This window comes from Coptis chinensis, chromosome 4, assembly GCF_015680905.1.
Source record: "Coptis chinensis isolate HL-2020 chromosome 4, ASM1568090v1, whole genome shotgun sequence".
NCBI classification, from domain to species: Eukaryota; Viridiplantae; Streptophyta; class Magnoliopsida; order Ranunculales; family Ranunculaceae; genus Coptis; species Coptis chinensis.
Genome location: NC_141459.1, coordinates 14,969,955 through 14,993,407, shown reverse-complemented (window position 1 = coordinate 14,993,407; position 23,453 = coordinate 14,969,955). Strand labels below are relative to the sequence as shown.

The window sequence follows — 23,453 nt, the reverse complement described above, 5'->3', positions numbered from 1 at the left end:
CCGAGAGAGGAAGCCATACCGCAAAATAGAACAGACTCCTCTTAACAGACCCTTAGAGGAAATCTTGCCACTAATTAAGGGGTAGCAATATTATGAGGGGCCGCGGAGTACCCCAGGGGAGATAGAGGGGAAGCCTTTTTGCGAGTATCATCAAATCAGAAACCATGCCACTAATGAATGTTATGCCTTGAAGTGGTTAGTAGAAAGAATGATTGAAAAGGGGATGCTCAGGGAGTTTGTCGCAGAAGTTCATCAGGCAGAGAGAGTGCCAGCTCCGGCTAGAATTCTAGGTATTATCAATATCATTTTTAGTGGAGAGACGCTGTGAAGGAATGCACACAAAGACAAGATGAGGAAGACAGCGAGTTTACAACAAGTGAATGAGGTGGTGAGCATACCTCGGTTAGTCGGTAGTGCCACGATGGTCGAGGGAAACATAATGTTCACCCCAAAAGGGTCAGTAATTTCACCACATGAGGACGCCTTGGTAATTACCATAGTGATGGGAAATTATCTAGTAAGAAGGGTATTGGTGGACTGCGGCAGTTCAGTGGATTTGCTATTTAAAGGGGCCATGGAAGAGATGGCCATCGATAGAAGTCAGTTAAAAGCTCCTCAAACCAATTTGTATGGGTTCAATGGCAGTATGACAGAGCCCATAGGGGAGTTGATGCTACTCGTAACAGCAGGTCCGGCGACTGTATTCACTCGGTTTATGGTGGTGGACACTAGTTCACAATATAATGCAATTTTAGGGAGAAGATGAATCCATGAAATGAAGGCCATCCCATCGACATACTACCAGGTGATCCGCTTCCCCATGAATGGGGGAACATATGAAATAAGAGGGGATCAAATGGCAGCGCAGAACATCCAGCAGGTGATGGTGAAGGGTATGGTCCGTGGAGCGCAAGGGGAGGGGTCGTCTCATGAACAAGGATCAGTGTAGCAATTACAGGAGGCGGCGGCAAAAAATTTTTGCGAGCCGCCGTTGGGTCCGAAAACTTTGGATGAAGTTGAGATAGTGAACCTGGGGGAGGGAGAAGAGGATAAGTTTACATCAATTGGGTCTGACTTGCCGGAAGAGTGGAAAAGTAAGTTAGTGCAGTTTCTGGCAGAAAATACAGATGTATTTGCATGGGTAATTGAGGATATCACGGGTATAGACCCAGAGTTAGTATGTCATCACTTGCACATGAATGAGGATGCTAAGCCTATTAGGCAAAAGATGAGAAGCATACGACCCAAGTACGCTGAAGGGATTCGCGAAAAGGTTATACGCCTGAAGGGGGCAGGGATAATAAGGGAGGTAGAATTCACAGAATGGCTATTCAATGTGGTCGCAGTTCCAAAAAAGAACGGCAAGGTCAGAATGTGTGTTGACTTTACGGACGTGAACAAGGAGTGTCCGAAAGATTGCTACCCTATGCCGCGGGTGGATGAGTTGGTAGACAGAACTGCAGGCTTCAAAGTGTTTTCTTTCATGGACGCGTCCATGGGGTACAATCAGGTCACCATGTACGACCCAGATCAAGAAAATACCACATTCGTGGTGGAGGGGGGTACCTACTGTTACACCAGGATGCCCTTTGGTTTAAAAAATGCTGGAGCTACATTTCAGCGGTTAGGAGAAAAAATGTTTGAAGGCAAGATTCGGAAGGGGATGGAGATATATATTGACAACATGGTGGAAAAAAGCATGTCAAAGGAGGAACACTTGGAAGGTCTTCAAGAGACTTTTCACATACTGCAAACGCATAAACTAAAACTCAATCTCGAGAAATACACCTTCGGGGTAGCTTATGGAAAATTCTTGGGTTACATAGTCACACACCGCGGTATAAAAGTAAATCCAGAACAAATTAGATCACTAATAAAAATGTCGTCCCCTCAAAATGTGAAAGAAGTGCAAAGTTTGGCTAGGAGGCTCGCAGCACTCAATAGGTTTATTTCCAAATCGTCGGACAGATGCCGACCGTTATATCGGTTGTTGAGGAAAACGCCAGACTTCTAATGGACTTCGGAGTGTGAGGAAGCCTTCTAGGAGTTGAAAAGTTATCTAGGGAAGACACCTTTACTGTCATGATCGGAACAGGGGGAGAAGTTGTATTTGTATTTGGGTGTCTCAAAGTACGTAGTAAGCTCAGTCTTGGTGCAAATTGTTGAAAAAATAGAAACGCTAGTTTACTTTCAGAGTAAGACAATATTGGATGCGGAGACCCGGTACAGCAGAATCGAAAAATATGTTCTGGCTTTGGTATTTTCTGCTCTAAAGTTGAAACCTTATTTCGAGGCTCATTCAGTGGTGGTAATAACCAATCTGCCTCTCAAGTAGGCGTTGAAGGCAGAGAAGTCAGGCAGAATGCTAAAATGGGCAGTGATGCTCAGTTGCTATGAAATTCAGTACCAAATCAGAACCGCAGAGAAAGCACAAGCAATGGCGAAGTTTTAGCAGAGTTCCCAGCCGAGGACCCTACGTGGGGAGAGGAAATGGTCATGGAACAAGAGGGAGAAGCTAACCACGACCCCTTGGATCCATGGGATACGCGGAGCGGTTGGAGAGTTTTCACGGATGGCTCTGCTACAGATACGGGGAACAGAATAGGCGTCGTCCTGGTTACGCCTGAGAACACTAGGCTAGAGTTATTGATGAAATTGGGATTTGCGGCTTCTAATAATGAGTCTGAGTACGAAGCAATAATAGCAGGGTTAGATTTGGCAAAAGATCTCGGGATGAGCGAACTATCTGTTTACTCTGACTCTAACCTGGTAGTTTGTCAAGTAAATGGGGGGTTTGCAGCCCGCTGCCCAAGGATGGCGATATACTTGGAGGTCCTACAAAGAAAAGCAAGCAAATATAATAAGATTAAGTTTACTCACTTGAACCGCGGAGAGAATACACATGCCGACGCATTAGCTGATGTGGCGGCAGTACTACTAGGGATGGAGGGTCGATCTATTGAAGTACGGGTATTGAGTAAACTAAGTACCACAGAGGAAGAGGGTGTTTGGTTTACCACTGAGAAGGATCCAGGTTGGATGACGCCCATCAAAACGTTCTTGATGGAGTAGAGACAGAAAACAAACAGGAGAGGCGTAAAATGGAATAGGTGAGTCAAAGATACACCTTACTAGATGGGGATCTGTATAGGAGGAGTTTCAGCGGACCAATGTTGAAATGCATAGGGCCGCAACAGGTTCAAGAAATTTTGGCCGAGATGCACAAAGGTCATTGTGGAAGTCACTCAACGGGGCGAACAACCACACATAGATTGATATCACAAAGGTATTTTTGGCCACATATGAAGAGGGATGCCACAGAGTATGCCAAGAGATGTGAAAAATGCCAGAGATTTGCACCGCTGATACATGCACCAGCTGAGCCGTTACACGTGTGTTATTCCCGTGGCCATTTGCCATGTGGGCAATGGATATAGTGGGACCTCTGCCCATGGCCAGCGGTAAAAGGAGGTTTATGTTAGATACAACCGACTATTTTACCAAGTGGGTTGAAGGAGTGGCCCTACAACAAGTCAAGGAAGAAAATGTGAACAAGTTTCTGTGGGAGAATATCATCTGTAAGTTCGGATTGCCACATATCATCATCGCGGATAACGGAACGCAATTTACTGGGGGAAAGGTCCGAAAGTTCCTTCAGGCGTTCAAAGTGAAGTAAGGGTTCTCAGCCCCCTACAATCCGAAAGGAAATGGACAAGCAAAGTCATCAAATAAAAATCATAATGGATAATCTCAAGAGAAAGTTGGAGGAGCGGAAAGGAGCATGGGTTGACCAATTGAATCACGTACTATGGGCTTATCGCACAACACCGTGAACCTCCACAAATGAATCACCATTCTCAATGGCATATGGAGTAGAGGCAATGATACCAGTGGAAATGATAAAGAAAACGACACGAACCAGAGCTGTAGAATCGGGAAAAAATGAGATGATCTTGACCACTGAGTTGAATTTCGTAGAGGAGAAAAGAGATATAGCGCGCATACAGCTGGAGGAGTATCATCGGAAGTTGCAAAGACAATATGAGAAGCGTGTGAAGCCGCGAACTTTCAACGTAGGGGATTTGGTGCTGCGACGGGTTACGCCAGCCACCAAGAAGGCTAGGAGAATGAAGGCAAACTGGGTCCCAACTAGGAGGGACCATATGTCGTGACGGAGAAGGGTACGTCGGGGACTTAGAAGCTACAGACTTCAATAGGGGGAAAGATAGATAAACCATGGAACATAAGAATGTTGAAAAATTTTAATAGCAGAAGCCTTGTTTAGTTTTTCAGTTGAAAGAAAAATACTTGCTTTGAAATAGAGATATGTGAATCGAGAAATGATATCTTGTACTGTCATTATTATATCCTTGAAATAAAGAAAGCACTTCTTCTAATGTAGCATATGTATGGAATGAGGAAATAGGTTCGCGAACTATATGTCCAAATCAAGTTGCTCCCACCAAACTTCACTGCCAACCAAAGACAGCGGGGGGTAGGAGCCCTTCGCGGACTATATGTCCAATTCAACTGGGGGCAAGTTGAGCTGCCCCCACCAGCTTCACACCACCAAAGACAAATGGAGCCCTTTGTGGACTGTATGTCCAAATCAAACTAGGGGCAAAGTTTAGTTGCCCCCACTAGGCTTCACAGCTAACCAAATATAGCGGGGTGGGGGGGGGGGGGGGAGCCCTTCGTGGACTGTATGTCCAAATCAATTTGGGGGCAAGTTGAGCTGCCCCCACCAGGCTTCACAGCCGACCAAAGACAACAGGTGATAATAATAAAATTGATAGGTTTACTAATGAATAAAGTGATGAAACTCTAAATGCAAGTAAAACTAAAACTGAATTATACTCGTGATTATCAAAGATTTCTACTCTCGATACTATTGAAGTAGAGTTGGAATAGAAGATCCGTTCCACTCCTAGTTCTTTAGCATTCAAGTTTCCTACGACTATCAATCCTACCAAAGTCAATGAGAGTTTTACAAATTATACTACGAAATGCTATGGAATACTAAAGTTTGAATCTAGAATAAGAATTATGGGGGGAATTGAATCCACCTTGAATCCAACTTAAGAAACTAGCATAGATTGTTGTAATCCAATTCTTATGTTCTTACGGTAAGAATTGGTCGTTCTAATCCCAAATTATACATGGCATCTCTACCAATTCATATGAGGACGTCCACCCATTCTTATGGCGAATCAACGACCTTCTAGAGTGGAATAGACTCTTACAACGATTCTATACTACACAATCAAGTTTTCATCAATGCTTCATCAAATCCCTCTAATAGAGGTTTAGCCTTGATTCATCAAACTATCATTTCCATATGAAATTGAATAAGACATAATATAAAGATTCTAACTTTATTAAATTTAACTAAACAATAATTGAAATCTAAATTAACAACTAAGAAATCATTAAATAATAAGAATTGAAATTAATCTAAACAATCATTAAATAACAAAGATCGAATTTAACAAGAACTAACTATTTTATTTATCTAATGAATGATACTCAATGATTCAAATAACTAATCTAAAACAAGGAATGAAACTAATTAATGGAATGGAAACTAATTAATTAACTAATTCAAAAACTCAAAACTAGATCTAGAAGCTACTTTCTATCTTAAGCTAATTGATACTTAAGAGCTAAGTCTTGTGTGTGGAAATGGAGGAGATCAGATCCATATTTTCATGCATGGGCTGAGGGTCCATGTTTTGGGCTGGAAAATCAAGCCCAAAGCACAATTTCTTCAGTCCACAGGGCCCTTTTCAGTTGGCTTTGACTTCAACAAGCTTTTCGTCCACTTTTTCTCCTCTGATTGGGTTAAGGTTTGGACCATTGGAAATCTCTCTTCGAGCCGGTCGTTTTTACATAAGGTACGCCCAATTCCGAGGCCTAAGTCCAAAGATACGATCTTCGGAAGTTATGCTAACTTTTGTGTGCTGTTTCGGCTTGTCTTGGCCTTTAATCACAGAACTTCTTAGCAACTAACCCTTGCTCCTTTATATCGCCAAAGTGGCATATTTTTGCACATAATTGACTTCAATGTCTGAAATACATAAAAACACATAATTAGCATTAACTCTTATTTATTACTCGTATAATTGGTCTAAAAGTATTATTATTAAGGGGTTAAAACTACAGTTTTGGTCTCTTATCAGGGGGGGGGGGGGGGGAGTAACCCTTCGCAGACTGTATGTCCAAATCAACTTGGGGGCAAATTGAGCTGCCCCCACTAGGCTTCACAGGCGACCAAAGACAGTGAGGGAGCCCTTCGCGGACTATATGTCCAAATCAACTTGGGGGCAAATTGAGATACCCCCACCAGTGCCTTGACCAAACCAAAGACAACAGGGAGCCCTTCGCGGATTGTATGTTCAAATCAACTTGGGGGCAAATTGAGATACCCCCACCAGGCTGCACTGCCGACCAAAGACAACAGGGGGGGGAGCCCTTCGCGGATTGTATGTTCAAATCAACTTGGGGGCAAGTTGAGCTGCCCCACCAGGCTTCACAGCCGACCAAAAACAGCGGGGTAACCCTTCGTGGATTGTATGTCCAAATCAAACTAGGGGCAAAGTTGAGTTGCCCCCACCAGGTTTCACAGCAAAAATAAATTGCAATGAGATGAAATAAGCGAGGGCAAAGTCCAATTTTTTGTAATGGGAATTAAAAAATGTTATGATTGTTTGCTCAAATAGGGAGGTGGTGATCTCATACTATGAGCCTAAAAAATGAGATGAAGTGAAAATAGAAGACAAGCTACATTTGGCTGAGTACCTGCTGGGCATACCAGAAAACTAGGCATAGAATGTAAATATACAAACTTCAAAAGTATACTGTTGGATGGTGAACATTAAAAGAACAAAACTACAAAACTACATTTTTCAACGATTCACTACTGCCCTTCAACCCCCTCCTGCTGGGAAGAAACCTCAGCAACTTCCACCGTGGCGTTGGAATCATCATCCACCTCGATGGGGGAGGTGACTGAACTGGGAGTACCTAGAGGTAGCACTGAGGTAGCAGCATCAGGAACAGCAAGAGATGGCGAGGAATTTTGTGTATCAGGGACTTGAACTGGAGGCGGAATGGGGAGTAGACGACCAGCCACAGTAAGCTCTTCAAGTTGGTTCTTTAGTTCGCGGGAAATCTTCTTCTTAGCTAGGACTCTGAATCTGTCTGCCGCGTCCTTTACCGCTTTGTCACAGCGGCCTGAGTGGCGAGTTTATCCGCCTCCCTTTGACTCTCCATTTTGAAGGTGACTCCCGCTACATAGTCGCGGTGCTTGTCCTCAGCTTGCTGGAGAGCCTTTTGGGCCTTCAGAGCAACGATTCAAAGATCATCCCTGTAACGCCCGTATTTAAAATACGTATTTATTTATTTATTAATTTAATTATTTATTTAATATTTGATTGGATTAGATTTGGGATATGTGGGCCTGGTTTCTGGGCCCGAGTCTGTGTTGGGCTTGGGTTTCAAACCCAAGTATATAATCACATTGTTCTAGAGAATAGGGTTCTTGGGGAATAAAAAAATAATAAAAAAATGGAGGCGGCTTGTTTGCTCGAGTGTTGGAGCACGACGATTCGGACGACGAGGGTTTGGCGAGTTGAGTTTTAATACAAGTGAGTAGTTACATTTTTTTTCTATTTCGCGTGTATAAGAAAAAGTTTTACTGTTCAATATTTTTTTTCAGCTCAGTATTTGTCTAGTTTATTCTGCGTCCTGGGTCGAATAGTTACAAATGGTTCCCTGTGCCGTATGGAGTGATGGATTATTGAAACTCCAAATTTTAGAACTGCTGGCTCTCTAAAGTGACTGTTATGACGGCGCGAGCCATCATAACAACAACAAAAAAATCGTTAAGTTTATTGTTTTAGGTGCAGGTGATTTGATTTGTTTTGGTTGGTGGGTGTTGGTGTATTGGAGAGTTGGGTGGGCTGTTGAAGCTTGGTAAAAGCTTGAACAGCTATTAATGGCGGCGAGATCGCAGTTAGGATTAGTAATTTATATATTGTAAATCTTGATGTGTGAATTACGTTTTGGATTAGTGATGGGTGATGGAATGCCGAATTTGGGTGGGGCTGTGGAAGCTCTATTCAAGCTTTGAACAGGCCCTAATGGCGTCGCCCAGAGAAAAAAAAAAGGGAACGAAATCCTATGGAATTGTTTGAACTATTTTGGTTATTGGTTGTGAATGGTTGATGGGGGCTGTCAAAGCTCGGAGAGGAGCATTAATGGTGGTCGCAAATTTCAGATCTAGGTTTAGGAAAAGTTTTGATTTTATGATTTTCGGTTTTTGCTTTTGTTAAAGGTGTTGGGTTTTTCAAATTGAGTCAAACTGATGTGTTGAAGTGGGAGGAGGAGAACCTGGTGGTGGCTGGTGGTGGAGGCTGCTGGAGGAAGAAGATGATCGGCTAGGCTTGGGCCTGGGTCGGTTTCTCTTGGGCTTGGGTTGTTTGGTTGGGCCGGATTCTAGTTTAGTTTCTTGGGCCAGTTTCTATGATTTTGTCTTGGGCCGAATTCCATTAGTTTTCTTTGGGCCGGTTTCTAATTTTATGTGGGTTGGTCCTTATGACCCCAATTGGGTCAGATTGAATAATAAGTTGGTTTAGACTTTTGGGGCCGGGTTTTAAGGTTTGGGCTTGGCCAGTTGGGTCCAAACCATTACCTTAGTCATGAGCCCATGAGCCATGCACCTTTGCCTTAGCATGAACCATGGCTATGACCATGAACCTGTTAAATATGGAAACGACAGTTTGACTTTGACCGTTGACTGTAGAATGTTGACTTTTTCCAGTTTTTCACATATTTAAGAATATGGACAAATGTAGTAATAAAATATTATCGAAATTGTATAACCTTGGTTGTCATTATCTAATTAAGATTTGACGTAAGTAGTGTGTAAAGCATATAAATAGTGGCACGTAACTAGAGGGGAATTCTGATAATAAGAATTTAATAGATATGTTTTTATGAGTATTAAACTACATACGGATTTAGATTCATGGACTTTGATTGTGGACTGTTGATTGTTTAATCGTGTTACGTTTTTATATATTAAATTGTATGGACAAATCAAATGCTAAAATGCTGTGGAAGCTTGTATAATTTGGTTGTCATTATCTAGGTAAGATTTGACGTTGATGTTGTGTATATTTTGACACGTGACGAGATAGAAACTTTAGGGGATATTATATTCCTAAAACGCTATAAAAATATTATGCGATACGTTTGAAGCAATTGTGACATTATATAATATGTTGGGATATATATTAAATGCAATAGTTTTGGAGGAATAAAGGTATAAACACTCCATTATTTTATCTGTGAGATGCTAGTAGAGTATTTATGGATATTTTCCACGGGATTGTGGCGTAGTGCAATAATATATTGGTACGTGAAAGAATGAAAGTGGTTATGAGATATATTGAGATATTTCTAAATATTGTGGCTTAGTGCAATAAGGTATTTGACCTGCACGTGATATAGTGGAATTTTTATGAGTCATAAATGTATGACATTTGAATAAATTACGTAACGAAAATCCTAGAACCTAGCTACCACAACTCATGTGATTTGCCCTGTGTGGGCGTGTGCAATTTGATTGGCCCTTCTGGCGTTTTAGTGAATCTGAATGGCCTTCGGGCGTAAGTAATGTGATTAGCCCTTCTGGCGTAGCCGAATAGTGGCTTGATTATTCCGTTCGCAAAATTAGAACGAGACGCGCGATATTTTTTGCCGAATAGTGGCAGTACTTACATAATGGCTTTCGTGTGAGGGTTACCTGGTGTGCGGCATCCCGCTCAGGGTAGTTACGCACGGAGTGGTTCATTATGTAAGGGGAGGCATGTGGATGTACATGTTCGGCGTTGGGAAGCGATTGTGGTAGCCAGGGAAACTAGGTAAGACATAGATACGACGTGATTTTAGGGACACGCAACGAAAGCCTTAAATAATATAATTATGGTAATATGTTGGTTAATGATGTATCTTTAGATAGATGATTGTATATGGTTTTGCAGAATGGTGGGTCAAACTAATTGCTTGGGCAAAGACGACCCACTCTGTAATTGAGCATGGAATGCAGTACGTATATAACACGTTTGGTTGGTTATTTGTTTAGTTGAACCTAAGGCGCCTCGATGGAGGAACTACCTGCCTTATTTATTATGTGTATAGTTTGTTGTGTGGTTAGTGGGAAGTTAAGGCGCCTCAGTGGAGGAACTACCTGCCTTAATTATTGTACTTAAGGATGTTATATTAGTCGTTGAAAGTTAAGGCGCCTCGGTGGAGGAACTAACTGCCTTATGGATTATGTATGTATATGTAAAAGTATATGTTGTATTTTAGAGCTATTCACACCAGCATTTTTATAATACTGACCCAATTTGCATGTTTGTTTATCGGGTGTGTTCATTAAATGAACATAGTTGAGAAGTCTTGACAGGTTTAGTGTTGAAGAAGATTGGTTGCTGCTTGTGGTTTGCGTTAGCGTCGCATTTCAAGATAGGCTTTGTTTTCCTTTGAGGTGATATAGATTTTCAGTTGAGATAAGGTTATTTGCATTTTTATTTGTTAATTTTTGTAATGAAGAGGACTTTTGTTTAAGTAAAAAATTTTATTGGTTTTTAATTATCCGCATATTTAAACTGTTTATGGGTTTTTGGGAGTTGAGAGTGCGTCACACCTCGGAGATCGAAGAGTCGGGAACAAATAATGTTTTTTCGAATTCTGTCGAAATTCGGGGTGTGACAATCCCGGTCCTTCTCCAGCTGGGCATGCTTAGTTTTCCACTCGTTAGGGCCATTTATTTCCTGTTTCACAACCTCCAGAGATTCCAGGGTGTTGGTCAGGCCGTACACCACGTAGTTGATGTCCAGACTCATCTAAGGAAAATACATGTTAGAAAGGGTTATAAAGAAAAAAAACAAAAAGAGGAAAGTAACACCTTCTCCCAGCCGGTGTAGATGGATGCTCTATGAGAGACGAATGAGCCTGAGTCGTCGTATGCTTGGTCTCTGGGAAGATGAGAGCTGAAAAACAAAGATGCCGCGATGGCGGGGTTGTCAAGGGCCGAATCGCGGATATTTACATCACGGTCTCTGGCCTTAAATTAGGGGTGCCATATTTCCACGGCACCATAGGAATGAGGGCCTGACGAATGGAGTTCCTTCCCAAGACAGCGAGAGGGAGCCGTGGGCCGCGCTGAGTGAGTTGGTGGTTCAGATGGGGTCGGAGGCACGGTCTGGGCCTTTTTTGCTGGTGGGCTCTTGGCTGCAAGTTCAGTGGGCTCTTCACCTTCTCAGTCATTGTCCCAAAGTTTGAGTTTGCTAGAGGTCATATCAGCGGCAGGAACAGAAGAAGAGGGGTGGGCAAAATCGTCTTCCCAATCCGCTAAAGCAGAGTAGGAAGAGGGGGCGGTATCTGTAGGGGGAGTGTGGGATTAAGCGGCGGCTCGTTGGGCGACAGCTTGCGAGTGGGAGATATTGGTGGTGTATCTGAAAGACCGGTGAGCTTTACGTTTTCTTTTGGGAGGGGGAGAGGATTTGGGTTTTCATTCTTTGGGGGGCGGCAAACGGTAGAGGGGACCTTGGTACTTACCTATGTCTTTTAGAAAGGGGTCAAACAAAAGAGGGTTGCCTTTTTCGGGGTCTATGCCGAGAACCTCACACTGGTTACTCCCTAAATCATGGAGCCCTTGGAAAATTTCAGAGGAGATGCTGGCGTAGAATTGAGATCGCGAATCTGGTTTCCAGCTTGGGTCATAGAAAGAAGATATATTAGAAACAAAGCTATATGGAAGTGCTGCGGATCAAAGGGTTTGACTTACCACTTGTAAGGAAATTAAGGTGCCTTAGAGAAACTTCTGAAGATAGGTCCGCGTAAATAAAACTTTCAGACACATACAATGGATAGTGGTGTCACACCTTGTCAGAAGTTGTAATGCGGAGAACAAAAGACTTCTTCTGCGGACGTGTACAGAAGGATAGATATCATACACTTCCGAATTTGGCGCTCTTTTTCATATAGTAATGAGCGATTATGTCGAGTTGGATTTTAGGAGTGTGGGATTCGTTGTAATGGTTAGCGGCATACATAACTAGCCAGAAATTATCTATGCCTTGACAGGGCGAAATGTTGAAATGATTACATACCTCGATGTCGAGAAGAGTTAAGGGAAAACACAAACCGGCCGCTATCTGGCCAATAGTCGCGACAAGGCATCCGGGCTGCGGTTTTACCAGGTGTGGAAAATGGGTGATGCCAGTCACGTGCTCTAATAACATGTCAACTGGGATGCCATAGGCGGTTTTAACTGCTTCTAAATTAGGGCGGCAGTAATATGATGGTGGGGGAGGAAGAGAAGCCTTCCTCCCTGAGGTAGATGGTACTGGGGCCGGGTTGGCAGAGCCAGAGGACAGAGATTCCAACCTATCCGCAGTGGCTAGATCGGGATGTAGAGGCCCCAGATCCATCGGATCTGGTGGCAGAGGTATCCACCGAATCTAATCCCGACATGCTACAATTTACACTAAGATGGATCAAGTGAAGCAATGGGGGAGAATACAAGCTAAGAAAGAAGGAAAGAATACGGAACAGTACCGAAAAGTGAGTATAGCAAATAAACAAGGGGAAGAGAGAAGGTGAAGAACAAACCTAAGGTGCACAGTAGCCAAGGCGATGGAGCGACTGAAAAAGAGACGCAAACGGTGCTAGAAAAATCCAAGAGAGGGAGGAACGATAGGGAAGAAGTTGAAGGAGCTGAGGAAGATGAAAAGTGAAAAATGGAAAGGTGAATGAAAAATGAGGTATTTTGGGTTTTTGGGGAAAGTGAAGGGTTTGAGCGAGATTTGAAGAGACAGAAGTAAAAGGGGAATTGTCAAGAAAGGGACCAGGGGAATCGTGACGCGTGGGGTCTCAAAAATCGAAAAGTCAGGTTCAGATGCGCGTGCGCCGTTCCCACGTGGTGATAACAGTGGAACACATGTCATGCAACAGATGGAACAGCTTGCAGCATCCGAGATAGGCCGCGCCTGGAGAACAGTAGGTCTCGGTCCCATTGTATATCCACGGACTTTCAATAAGACCGAGAGAGGGCATCTGTAGGGGTCATATTCGTGACATGAGATGTCATTGGTGGTCAGGGGGTCGTATGCGGAATAGGGAAGCGAAGACAGGTTACAGCGGATCCGAACCGCAGAAGCCTAACTGCCGAGAACTGTGGTGAGGGAAGAGAAAAAGGGGGAGAGGTCTGTAGTGGTCAATATAGAAGACATAAAGGGTTATTGGAGGCCAGTGGGCCGTATGCTGAATAGGAAAAAGATGAAAGGTTGCAGCGGATTGGAGCCGTGGAAACCTAACTGCTGAGAATTGCGGTGAGCATTGAGGGACAGGTGGAGAGGTAAGAAACGTAGGATGAGGAGAGACGAACAGATGGAAGGGAGCGGTTAGAAAGGGAGAGATATATATATAAAAAAAAAAGTGTAAAAATAAAGGGAGAAAAGAAAAAGAAAAAAGTAAAGAGAGAAGAGAAAGGGTTAATACTAGTAATATTAGAGGTTGTAATAAGAGACAATACACATATCTTGAGGAATGAAGGCACGAACCAAATGTATAACTGATAATGACATTTTTATACTAATTTACATTCTATAAGGAATCAAAAGTATATACTATTATACTTCGTAAAAGTATTGAATCTTAATTAATTTTGTTAACATTGACTCTAACAGAAAGTACATTATCCTTTGAAATGGATTTTTCACTAGCTCCGTACCTGTCCATTGTATGTTGCCATCTCCTCCAATGCCACCAAGACGCATTTTAATTGTCTTTTCTTTTGCCAAGCCCCATCCAGGAATCTGGATTTTCGTAAATCCAAATTCCAAAGAAGCAATTACAAACATAATCGACAGTACAATTAATCTCTTTTTCCATTGCTCATTAAAAAAGAGTTTATTTGCAATTATTTATTATCAGTTTAATGAAATTCTGAATCACTTTCCATTTGAAGTTAGTAGACTGCCAACTACTGTATATGATTGGATGAGTTAAGGTTTTGAGGCACACGGTTGCGTGGATTAAACCTAGAAAGGGCAACGAGTCTCACTAGAGATTTATTTATTTACCTTTGTTTTTTCCAGTTTTTTCTCACTATTTTATTTTTACCATGTACCAACTGCATATTCAGTTGAGTTAATAAAATGATTTATTCGTTTAAAACCGTGTCCTTGTGCCGTACGTGATTTTGGCCTTGTCTTAACCTGTAATCAAGGGCGTGTTTGATTTATGGAAAAATTACCATGCAAAACTTTCATTTTATTAAGTAGTTTTGGATCAGATTCACAATTTTGTGGTAAAAGATTTTGTAAAGAGGGGGGAGTGAAAGTGTTTGAGTGAGATTAGAGCGCGCTCTTGAGTGGGAAAGGTTACTATTCAATTGAATTAATAACCAATAGGATTTTAGCCTATAAATGAGTGTAGGAACTAGGAATTATTCCCACAAATCAACACGTACACACTCATAAACTGAAATCATGGTCGGGCTACATTCTGTTTTTGAGGAAATAAAATAGGGAGTCATTTAGATTGGGCAACCGGACTGGAACTCAATCAATTAATCATTTAAAAAACAATGTTTATTTGGTTCTTATTAAAGTAGTGGTTGTAGAAACAATGTTTCTGGTTCTGACTATATTTGGACAGGTACTCATAGACAGAAGTAGCTTGCAATGAATTAGTCCATCACTCAATATATTCAGTTGAAAGCTACGTTGCTTATTTTGAAGTCTTGAGTGGTAACTGGTAAACCATGCATGAACAGAAAAAATAGATAGACATAAAAAACTAAAAAGATTGTATGAAAACAGAATGAAGTCCAAATTATGAAGTTTTTGAGTCGGGGGCAATGCATAATACCAATTATATATTAGAGTTGAAATTAAATGATGATGAAAACAAGACAATTTAGCCTGTCGATCCAAACGATCTAAAACGGATTCTTCAATGAAAACAACTTATACAAACCTTGGAACTACCTCCTTGAACAATCTTACAAGCTGTACCATGCTGTTCCCTCCCTTTTATCGCCCCTTCAATCATCATCCTTAAGTTGAGAAACCAAGCCAATTTCTCAAATAACATTTCTGCTACCTCCTAATGTCACGCACTTTCTCCTAGCTGATTTTTTTTACAATTTTCACACGTAGAACCAAGCAAGTTACAAGAATGTATAAGCCCAACGGACATCCTGGTGACACAGTGATCGACGTAGGAAAGCCATCAAGCTTCACAGGTGGACTTGAGTTTTCTAGCTTAACTTATACAGTCACAAAGAAGCAGAAGATCGAAGGGAAGTGGAGTAGTCAAGAAGTTGACTTATTGCATAGGATCACTGGGTATGCTCCGAAGGGGTGTGTCACAGCTGTTATGGGTCCTAGTGGTGCAGGGAAGTCCACATTCTTGGATGGACTAGCTGGAAGGATTGCTAGTGGTAGTCTTATGGGTAGGGTGTCACTGGATGGGCAGGACATGAGTCCAAGCCTGATAAAACGAACATCCGCATATATTATGCAAGATGATCGTCTATTCCCTATGCTCACAGTTCATGAGACACTGATGTTTGCAGCGGATTTTCGTCTTGGACCAATATCACGAGCGGATAAGATACAACGCGTTGAGAAGCTGATTGAACAACTTGGTTTAGCAGTAAGTAATTAAACGACATTTCAAGCTCCAATATTTGGCATGATTTTCCAGCACACTTGTTCATTAGACAATTTGGTGCTTTGATTTTCCTTCAGTCTAGACAATCACATACGATCGATTTGCAGTTTGGTACTTTTCTAGAGTAGTTCGACGAACTACAGCACCCATACTGATCAACTGTAAATGGTTTGCTGCACATGAAGTTAAAACACTATCGATCTATAAAGAGCACATAACTTGCACTTTTGCAGTTTGGTGATCATATGCTTAAGATTTAATTTATAGACAAACTAGAACTTCATTTTCTTACAAGATTTTACGTCATCAGTAATCATGTGAATTAAAGCGTATTCAGTGCCAGAGCCCCTAGCTGCTGGTCAAACCCTTGGTGGTTTGTATAATTGTATATTTGTATCCAAGGTCAGTTCCCCCTGTGACCTAAGGAAAGGGATTTACCAGTTATTAACTAAGTTCTTTCAACTGAAAAGACTTAACATTTTGCTTATTAGGTTATTACTTGCCAGTGGTCAATTAAAAATTACACTCCTATTTGCCACAGTCTGCACATTAAATTGTCTGCTAATTTTGGATTATTGGTGTAGTCAACTAGGAATACTTACATTGGCGATGAGGGGAATAGAGGAGTGTCTGGTGGTGAGCGACGTAGGGTCTCAATTGGAGTGGACATCATACATGGACCTAAATTACTCTTCCTCGACGAACCAACTTCAGGTCTGGACTCTACTAGTGCCCACAGTGTCATTGAGAAAGTGCATGACATTGCACGTTCAGGAAGTACTGTGATCCTCACCATTCACCAACCTTCATCAAGGATCCAAATGCTTCTTGATCACCTCATTATACTCGCTCGAGGACAACTAATGTTCCAAGGATCACCAAAGGACGTAACACTTCACCTTGGACGCATGGGGAGGAAAGTACCAAAAGGAGAAAACTCAATTGAGTACCTTATAGATGTGATACAAGAGTATGATCAGTCTGAGCTTGGTGTTGAGGCACTTGCTGATTTTGCTCTTACGGGAATGAAGCCACCACCAATTTCCGATGAAGACATGTCAATATCCTCAGTTTACCCAACACCACAACTTGCCAAGGGACATGAAGATGTGCACCGTGGTAAGGGAACTACTGCTGGTGGTAAGCGCCTCCCTCTGTCAACTGGCACTGGTGGACGCAGGAGTACTAATGACTGGGATCACAGTCTCAGAAGTCCTTGGGGAACGTCAAAATCATGGACTCCTGGTCAGAGTGTGGTAATGGAGACACTAAGGTTTACACCTTCTAGGCAACGGACTGATCGGAAAATGCATGTTCCTAGGTAAGTACTTCATTTAATGTAGTTGTCAAGTACAATACGTAACATTCTTATCTAATGTCTTTATCTACAAATTAAATAAATCAACACAGAATATACATCATCACTGCTTGCTTGGTACAGTGTATGCTAAAGACTGGAGGTTGCAAAATGAGAGAAGAATGTGCAGTGAGTTGTAGTGTAGACACGCTGCTATATCAGTGTGTCACATTAAAACATCTCCTTTTTCTCTCTTAGCTTTACTATGATAAAACAGATAGAAAAGCATCCCCCCTGATGCGGCACAATATGCATCTCATACATTACAACTCATTTTCTAGCATATTATGGGAGTTTTAGGGAATACGTATCCCGTTTTATTCCTGTTTCTTTGATGCAGTGAATCTCCTGTATCCTACATTTACTCAAATGATATACTCCAAGGCACTCCAACACCTCACAGCAGTGACTACACCGTTAATGAGGATGACTACCGAACTCCAAAGGTAGGTCCTACTTCCATGACTCATACCCACCTTGGACCAAAATTTGCCAATTCATTCTTCACTGAGATTTGGGTTCTGATGCGGCGCAACTTCACAAATATTCGACGTACCCCAGAGCTATTTCTCTCAAGGCAAATGGTCCTCACAGTAATGGGCATCATGATGGCCACCATGTTCACCCACCCTGAACAGAACTTGCAAGGAATCACTGATAGGCTCAGCTTCTTCATCTTCACAGTGTGTCTATTCTTCTTTTCTTCGAATGATGCCGTGCCTGCATTTATCCAAGAGCGCTATATATTTGTTCGCGAGTCATCTCACAATGCGTATCGTGCATCATCTTATGCTATTTCTGGGCTAGTTACATATCTACCTTTTCTTGCTATCCAGGCAGCAACTTATGCTGGCATTGTTTGGTTTGCACTAAAGTTACAAGGCCCATTCCTATATTTTGTGCTAATGCTATATGTTTCCCTCCTTTCCACAAACTCCTTTGTAGTGTTTGTGAGTTCAGTGGTGCCTAATTATATTTTGGGTTATGCAGCAGTGATCGCTTTCACTGCCCTTTTCTTCTTGTTCTGCGGTTACTTCCTGGATAGCCACGACATCCCGCCATATTGGATGTGGATGCACAAAATCTCAACAATGACCTACCCGTACGAAGGACTGCTAATGAATGAATACCAGAACCATGATACTTTTGCAATTCTCGCCACCGGAAATGTGACAGGAGTTGATATTTTAGGTGGATTGCATATTAGCACCGTCGAGTCTCATAAATGGATGCATGTTCTTATATTGTTGGGGTGGGCAGTTCTTTATAGGGTTTTATTCTACGTGGTTCTTCGCTTCGCATCTAAGAACCAGAGGAAATGAAAACTTGAAGGTGCTGACCTTGTTCTGCCATTTCTACAGGAAAACCAGTAGTTTACAGGTTTTCTCACTGTTTTCTGTATCTTCTTGATACTTGCATTGCTGTAGCAGTACTGAAGGAGATAATACTATTTTACTGTAATTAACTGATTCAGTTGATGCACGGTTTTTGTTGTCAAAGACAAAAAAACACACGAGGCTAATTAATGGATTTTTTTCTTATATCCTGAAACGAGAATATTGCTGTTTTGCCCCCATGAACTTTTTTTTTTTTTTTTTTTTCAAATGATGTAGGCCACGATCAAACTTTATCCAAGGTTTCACTTTGGGCTACTATTACCATTAATAAAGTTCGTGGTCTAAATCATTTGAAAAAAAAAAAATCATGGCCTAAAGTAATAAAAATGTGAAAGTTCATGGCACAAAACAACAATTTTATCATCCTTAAATTAGTTTTTTCTTGCGACTAGTTTTTCGACATTGAAATGTACTTCCATAGTTCCATTGAAACCTCCATTCATATCATTTGAACTAACAGAAGCAATAATGCTTTAGTGTTGAAGTAGTCATAGTGAGTTAAATCGCTAACTACATTATTTATCATTCTTGATATATATATTTTTTCTTTTGGTAGAATTTAATTGCCACATTAATTCAAGCCCTATCAAATCAACAAAGGGAACAATCGCAAATACTTATTTTTTATTATGGATTTACTACTAGAAATTCAATGCGTACTCCGAGCAGCATTCAATATATGTGTATTTTTGAATAATCTAGTAGAATTCTATAAAACCGAAATATTATTATGTTTGGATACAATTACATAGGGACGGACTCTTCTTAAATAAGGAGATAATACATATTTAAATTACTATCTACTCAATGTGGGACTAAACCACATACTCGAACTTATATATCTCAACACTCCCCCTCAAACCGAAATATACAATTTCAAGCTTGCAATTACAATGTCAACCCCAACAAAGTACATTCATAAGACTTTCTCTATAGAAAATATAGAGATATCACATAAAATATTTCTTCCAAATACAAATATATAAACCTCTAAGCTCCAGTCGCAAACATCATTCTCGAACAAACACCCACAATAAACAAAAGCAAAGGCTTCGGACTCTTAGAACTCAATAGCTCCAAAATGCTCCAAGCACATGCCAATGAAGCTACAATAACATGCAACTGCTCCTCATGTAGAGGTAGCTCAAGAATTGGGGGCATTGAACAATACAAGAGCTTGACCAACAAGAGAAAATGCTAAGTTGGAACCAATAATCAATAATAAAGACCAATCGTAGCATTAGGGGTGATATATCCAAATAACTCATAAACAACTATATTAGATGTAACCAAACCAACTAGAAAGAATTTCATCCAAAATCCAAAATAGCACTCTCATCCATGAACACCTTATACAAAAACTTTCAACATCACATGATAGATAATGCAGAAGCAAATACTTCCAATACTCCCCCTCAAATCCAAAGACATATAACGCAAATAACTCCCTATAAGCATCTTGTCACACACAACAAATAATAGAAGCATAAAAAATAACGAATTACCTGAACAAGAAATAGTAAAAGTCTGTGAAACACCAGAATACTCAGCACCACTGTGGCATAAAAGGGAATCAAACCCTGAAAAGTTGAACCATCAATGACAACAACATACGATAAACTCCTTAATAAGAGAGCTAAAACAAAAAGGCGGTGAAACACTAGAGAACTCGACACCACGATATAAAAGGGAGTCAAACCCTTACAAACTGAACCATAAAATAGAGCAAACCCTTATAAACGAAAGTGCTTATCAACCAACCAATAATCATCAAGGAGTCCTACCAAATCGTACACGTTGAGAGTAGGAGATCGAAGCTTTGACCCATATCTCTCAACAAAAAATAGATCAAGAGAGATTAAGAGCTCACTAACAAAACCAAAAGAATTATACAAACGATAATACCATTAGATTGCAGTGAATAGTAACTTTGTGAATAGTAAAACGATAAACAATAACCCCAGTGAACAGTACCGTGAACAATGTTGTGAAAAGTACTCTAAAAACATGAAAAAATATATAATCAACAAGAACACCACCAGATCTACTCGCTAGAAAAAATCTCCAACTCACATAAACAATACCACCAAAAAAAATAAAAGAATCTAACAAAATGACTAGAAGAAGAAAAAAAACAACAACAATAACAACTTCATTGGAATCCAGCCAACAGCTGGTTACCACAGACCTAAAAATGTGAAGTCTAGGTTTGAATCATTTGGCTCTGATATCAAGTAGAATTCTATAAAGCGAAAATATGTTTGGATACAATTACATAGGGACTTATTTTTCTTAAATAAGGAGAAAATACATACTTAAACTACTACCTACTCAATATGGGACTAAACCACATCAGGGAATGACTGTAAATGACAAAATGGTTGAAAAAGTAACCCTTAATACCACATTTGTTTTTAATCACTCACAAGGACCGGGTAGATGAAAGGTCAAGGATACCCTTGACGTGAAATAAAAAACGGCTCGGGTAGATGAAAGGTCAAGTATACCCCTGACGCGAAATAATAAATGGCCCGACCCAACCGAAACGACCCGGTGTATTTGGGTATAAACAATGATTGGTCATACCTCAACTGGCAACATGAGCTATGAACAATCATTGTTCATACCTCAACATAATGTATGATCAGTAAAAACACCTATTGGAGTATGAACAATCATTGTTTATACCTATTTGGGGTATGGACAATCACTGTTCATACATCAACGATGTTCATACCTCAAACATGAGCTATGAACAATTAATATTTGTAATTGTTCATACCTATTTGGGGCATGAAGAATCACTGTTCATGCCTCAACATGAGTTATGAACAATCATTGTTCATACCTCAACATAATGTATTATCAGTAAGAACAATCATTGTTCATACATATTTGGGGTATGAACATATGAACTATGAACATTGATTGTTCATACCTATTCGGGATATAAACCTCAACATAAGCTATAAACAATCAATGTTCGCATGAAAAATCATTGTTCATACTTCAGCATAAGCTATGCACAATCACTGTTCATACCTCAACATAATGCATGATTAGTAAGAACACATATCGGAGTATGAACAATCATTATTCATACATATTTGGGATATATTGTTCATACATCAACATAGTGTAAGAGGTATGTTCACCTATTTGGGTACGAACAATCACAAAATTTCTTTGCTTTATAAACATAACACAGAAGTGTGAAACTGGTATTTAAAAAATAAATAAAAATTTATATGTTTTATATCTATAATAACACGGAGAGGTAAAATTGGTATTTAAAAAAAGTAAAAGGGCTGGGTCAACTTATTTTGTCCTTGAAGGTTACTAAAATTGAAATTGTAGGTTATTTAATGTTGGAATTTGTCTTTGTGAGTTATTTTAAAAAAAAAACAGTGTCTTCTATAGTTGTTTTCCCCCGAAATTAGTCATCTGGACTCTTTTCTTGAAACCACATACTAGAACTTATATATCTCAACAAATCTCATTTAATAATTAAATTAATGTATGTAAAATGAATTTTGTCTATTAAGATAGTTCCCACCCTTCTAAACTTTTAAATTTGAATACTCATCTAAAAAAATATAGGGTCTAGGCGCCACACTAAAAAGGATCCATTTTTTTAGATACACAAATGATAAGTATGTATGATTGCAGTCGTTTTTATGCCTAATCGGTAACCTACTCCCAAGCTTCAGTTGCTTGCCTAATGTAATTCGATTTACAGCTCTCACTAATCACAGTCGGAATGAACCAGCTATCTTTAATATATATATATATGTGTGGGGTTGAGTAACAGTGTTTTGGTGTACGTCTCAGGGGTAATTTAGTAATTCTAAATTTTTTTTGGTTCTTTTTAAGGGGTAAAATAGTAATTTAATATTTATAATTTTAAAAAAAAAACTCAATAAAACTCACGTAGGTACTACATGCACAATGGCTAGTATAAATAAATAATATAATGTCACTTTACCGGTCACGACAAAATTGATTGCTTTGGTCATACCAACAATCCGTGAAAAACAATGAAACTAGTTCACTACACGCCAAGTTTCTATCCGATTGGAGGGACTGTCAGTATCATTACAGAAGATACCAATAGTTCTTTAAACGTTCTTTAAACAGTACCAATATACCAATAGTTCTTTAAACGTTCTTTAAACAGTACCAATATATGAGTTTTCTCATAATCAACGAATTAAAAAGGAAAATTATTTTTAATTCTTAATGACGATTGTGAAAGAGTGATATTCTCATTCAGAAATATCAAGCACGTGTCCAGCATAGCAGAAATACCACACTTATCCGAGATGCATTCAAAGCAACCTACATCATCAGCTCATACCCCCGAGCTACGAGATCACTCCAGAACAGATTGACTCGCACATTCTCACGCAGAGCGATCTGATCCGTGACACATCATATCTTCGAGAAGCAATCATTGCCAAGGCCGTATTTACACATGCTGTCTCCGCAAATTACGAACCACTGCAACCACTCACCATCATTACAGAATTCCTACCAACACCATTCATATACTCCTTCTCAATCTCAACCATACATTTGTGTTTGTCAGTACTGTTATGTTATTGGAGTCAGATTGCAACCGCCAGCACATGAAACCTTATCCAAATCGGTTTTGGTTTTGATAACCATTAGTTCATGAATTTGGTTATGTACTAAGACTCTATAAGTGGAGTTGGTTATCATAACCAACTACTGCACATGATTCTTATCTCAATCAGTTTTAGTTTTCCTTTTGCTTTAGGATTTGTATTCGATGGGAGCCTATAAATAGGACCCTATCCTTAGAGTTTTATAATCACACATTAGAGAGAAACTTGAGAGCATATAATACAAATTAGGTGAGCTATTTTGTGTGAAATTGATTGAGAGAGAGATATTAGTGTTTGTAACTACTTCTTGATAATAGTGAA

The 23,453-nt window shown here is 40.2% G+C and overlaps 1 protein-coding gene across 1 annotated transcript; it reads left to right on the top strand.

Annotated features, from left to right (window-relative positions):
• Positions 1-15,121: 15,121 nt before the first annotated feature.
• On the top strand, positions 15,122-18,585 carry LOC147502105 (ABC transporter G family member STR2-like). Its single transcript, XM_086607061.1, has 3 exons — positions 15,122-15,732; positions 16,335-17,071; positions 17,448-18,585. Exons 1-3 carry the CDS (start codon positions 15,253-15,255, stop codon positions 18,427-18,429), a joined length of 2,199 nt encoding a protein of 732 aa, XP_086463187.1. The 5' UTR covers positions 15,122-15,252; the 3' UTR covers positions 18,430-18,585.
• The last annotated feature ends 4,868 nt before the right edge of the window (positions 18,586-23,453 follow it).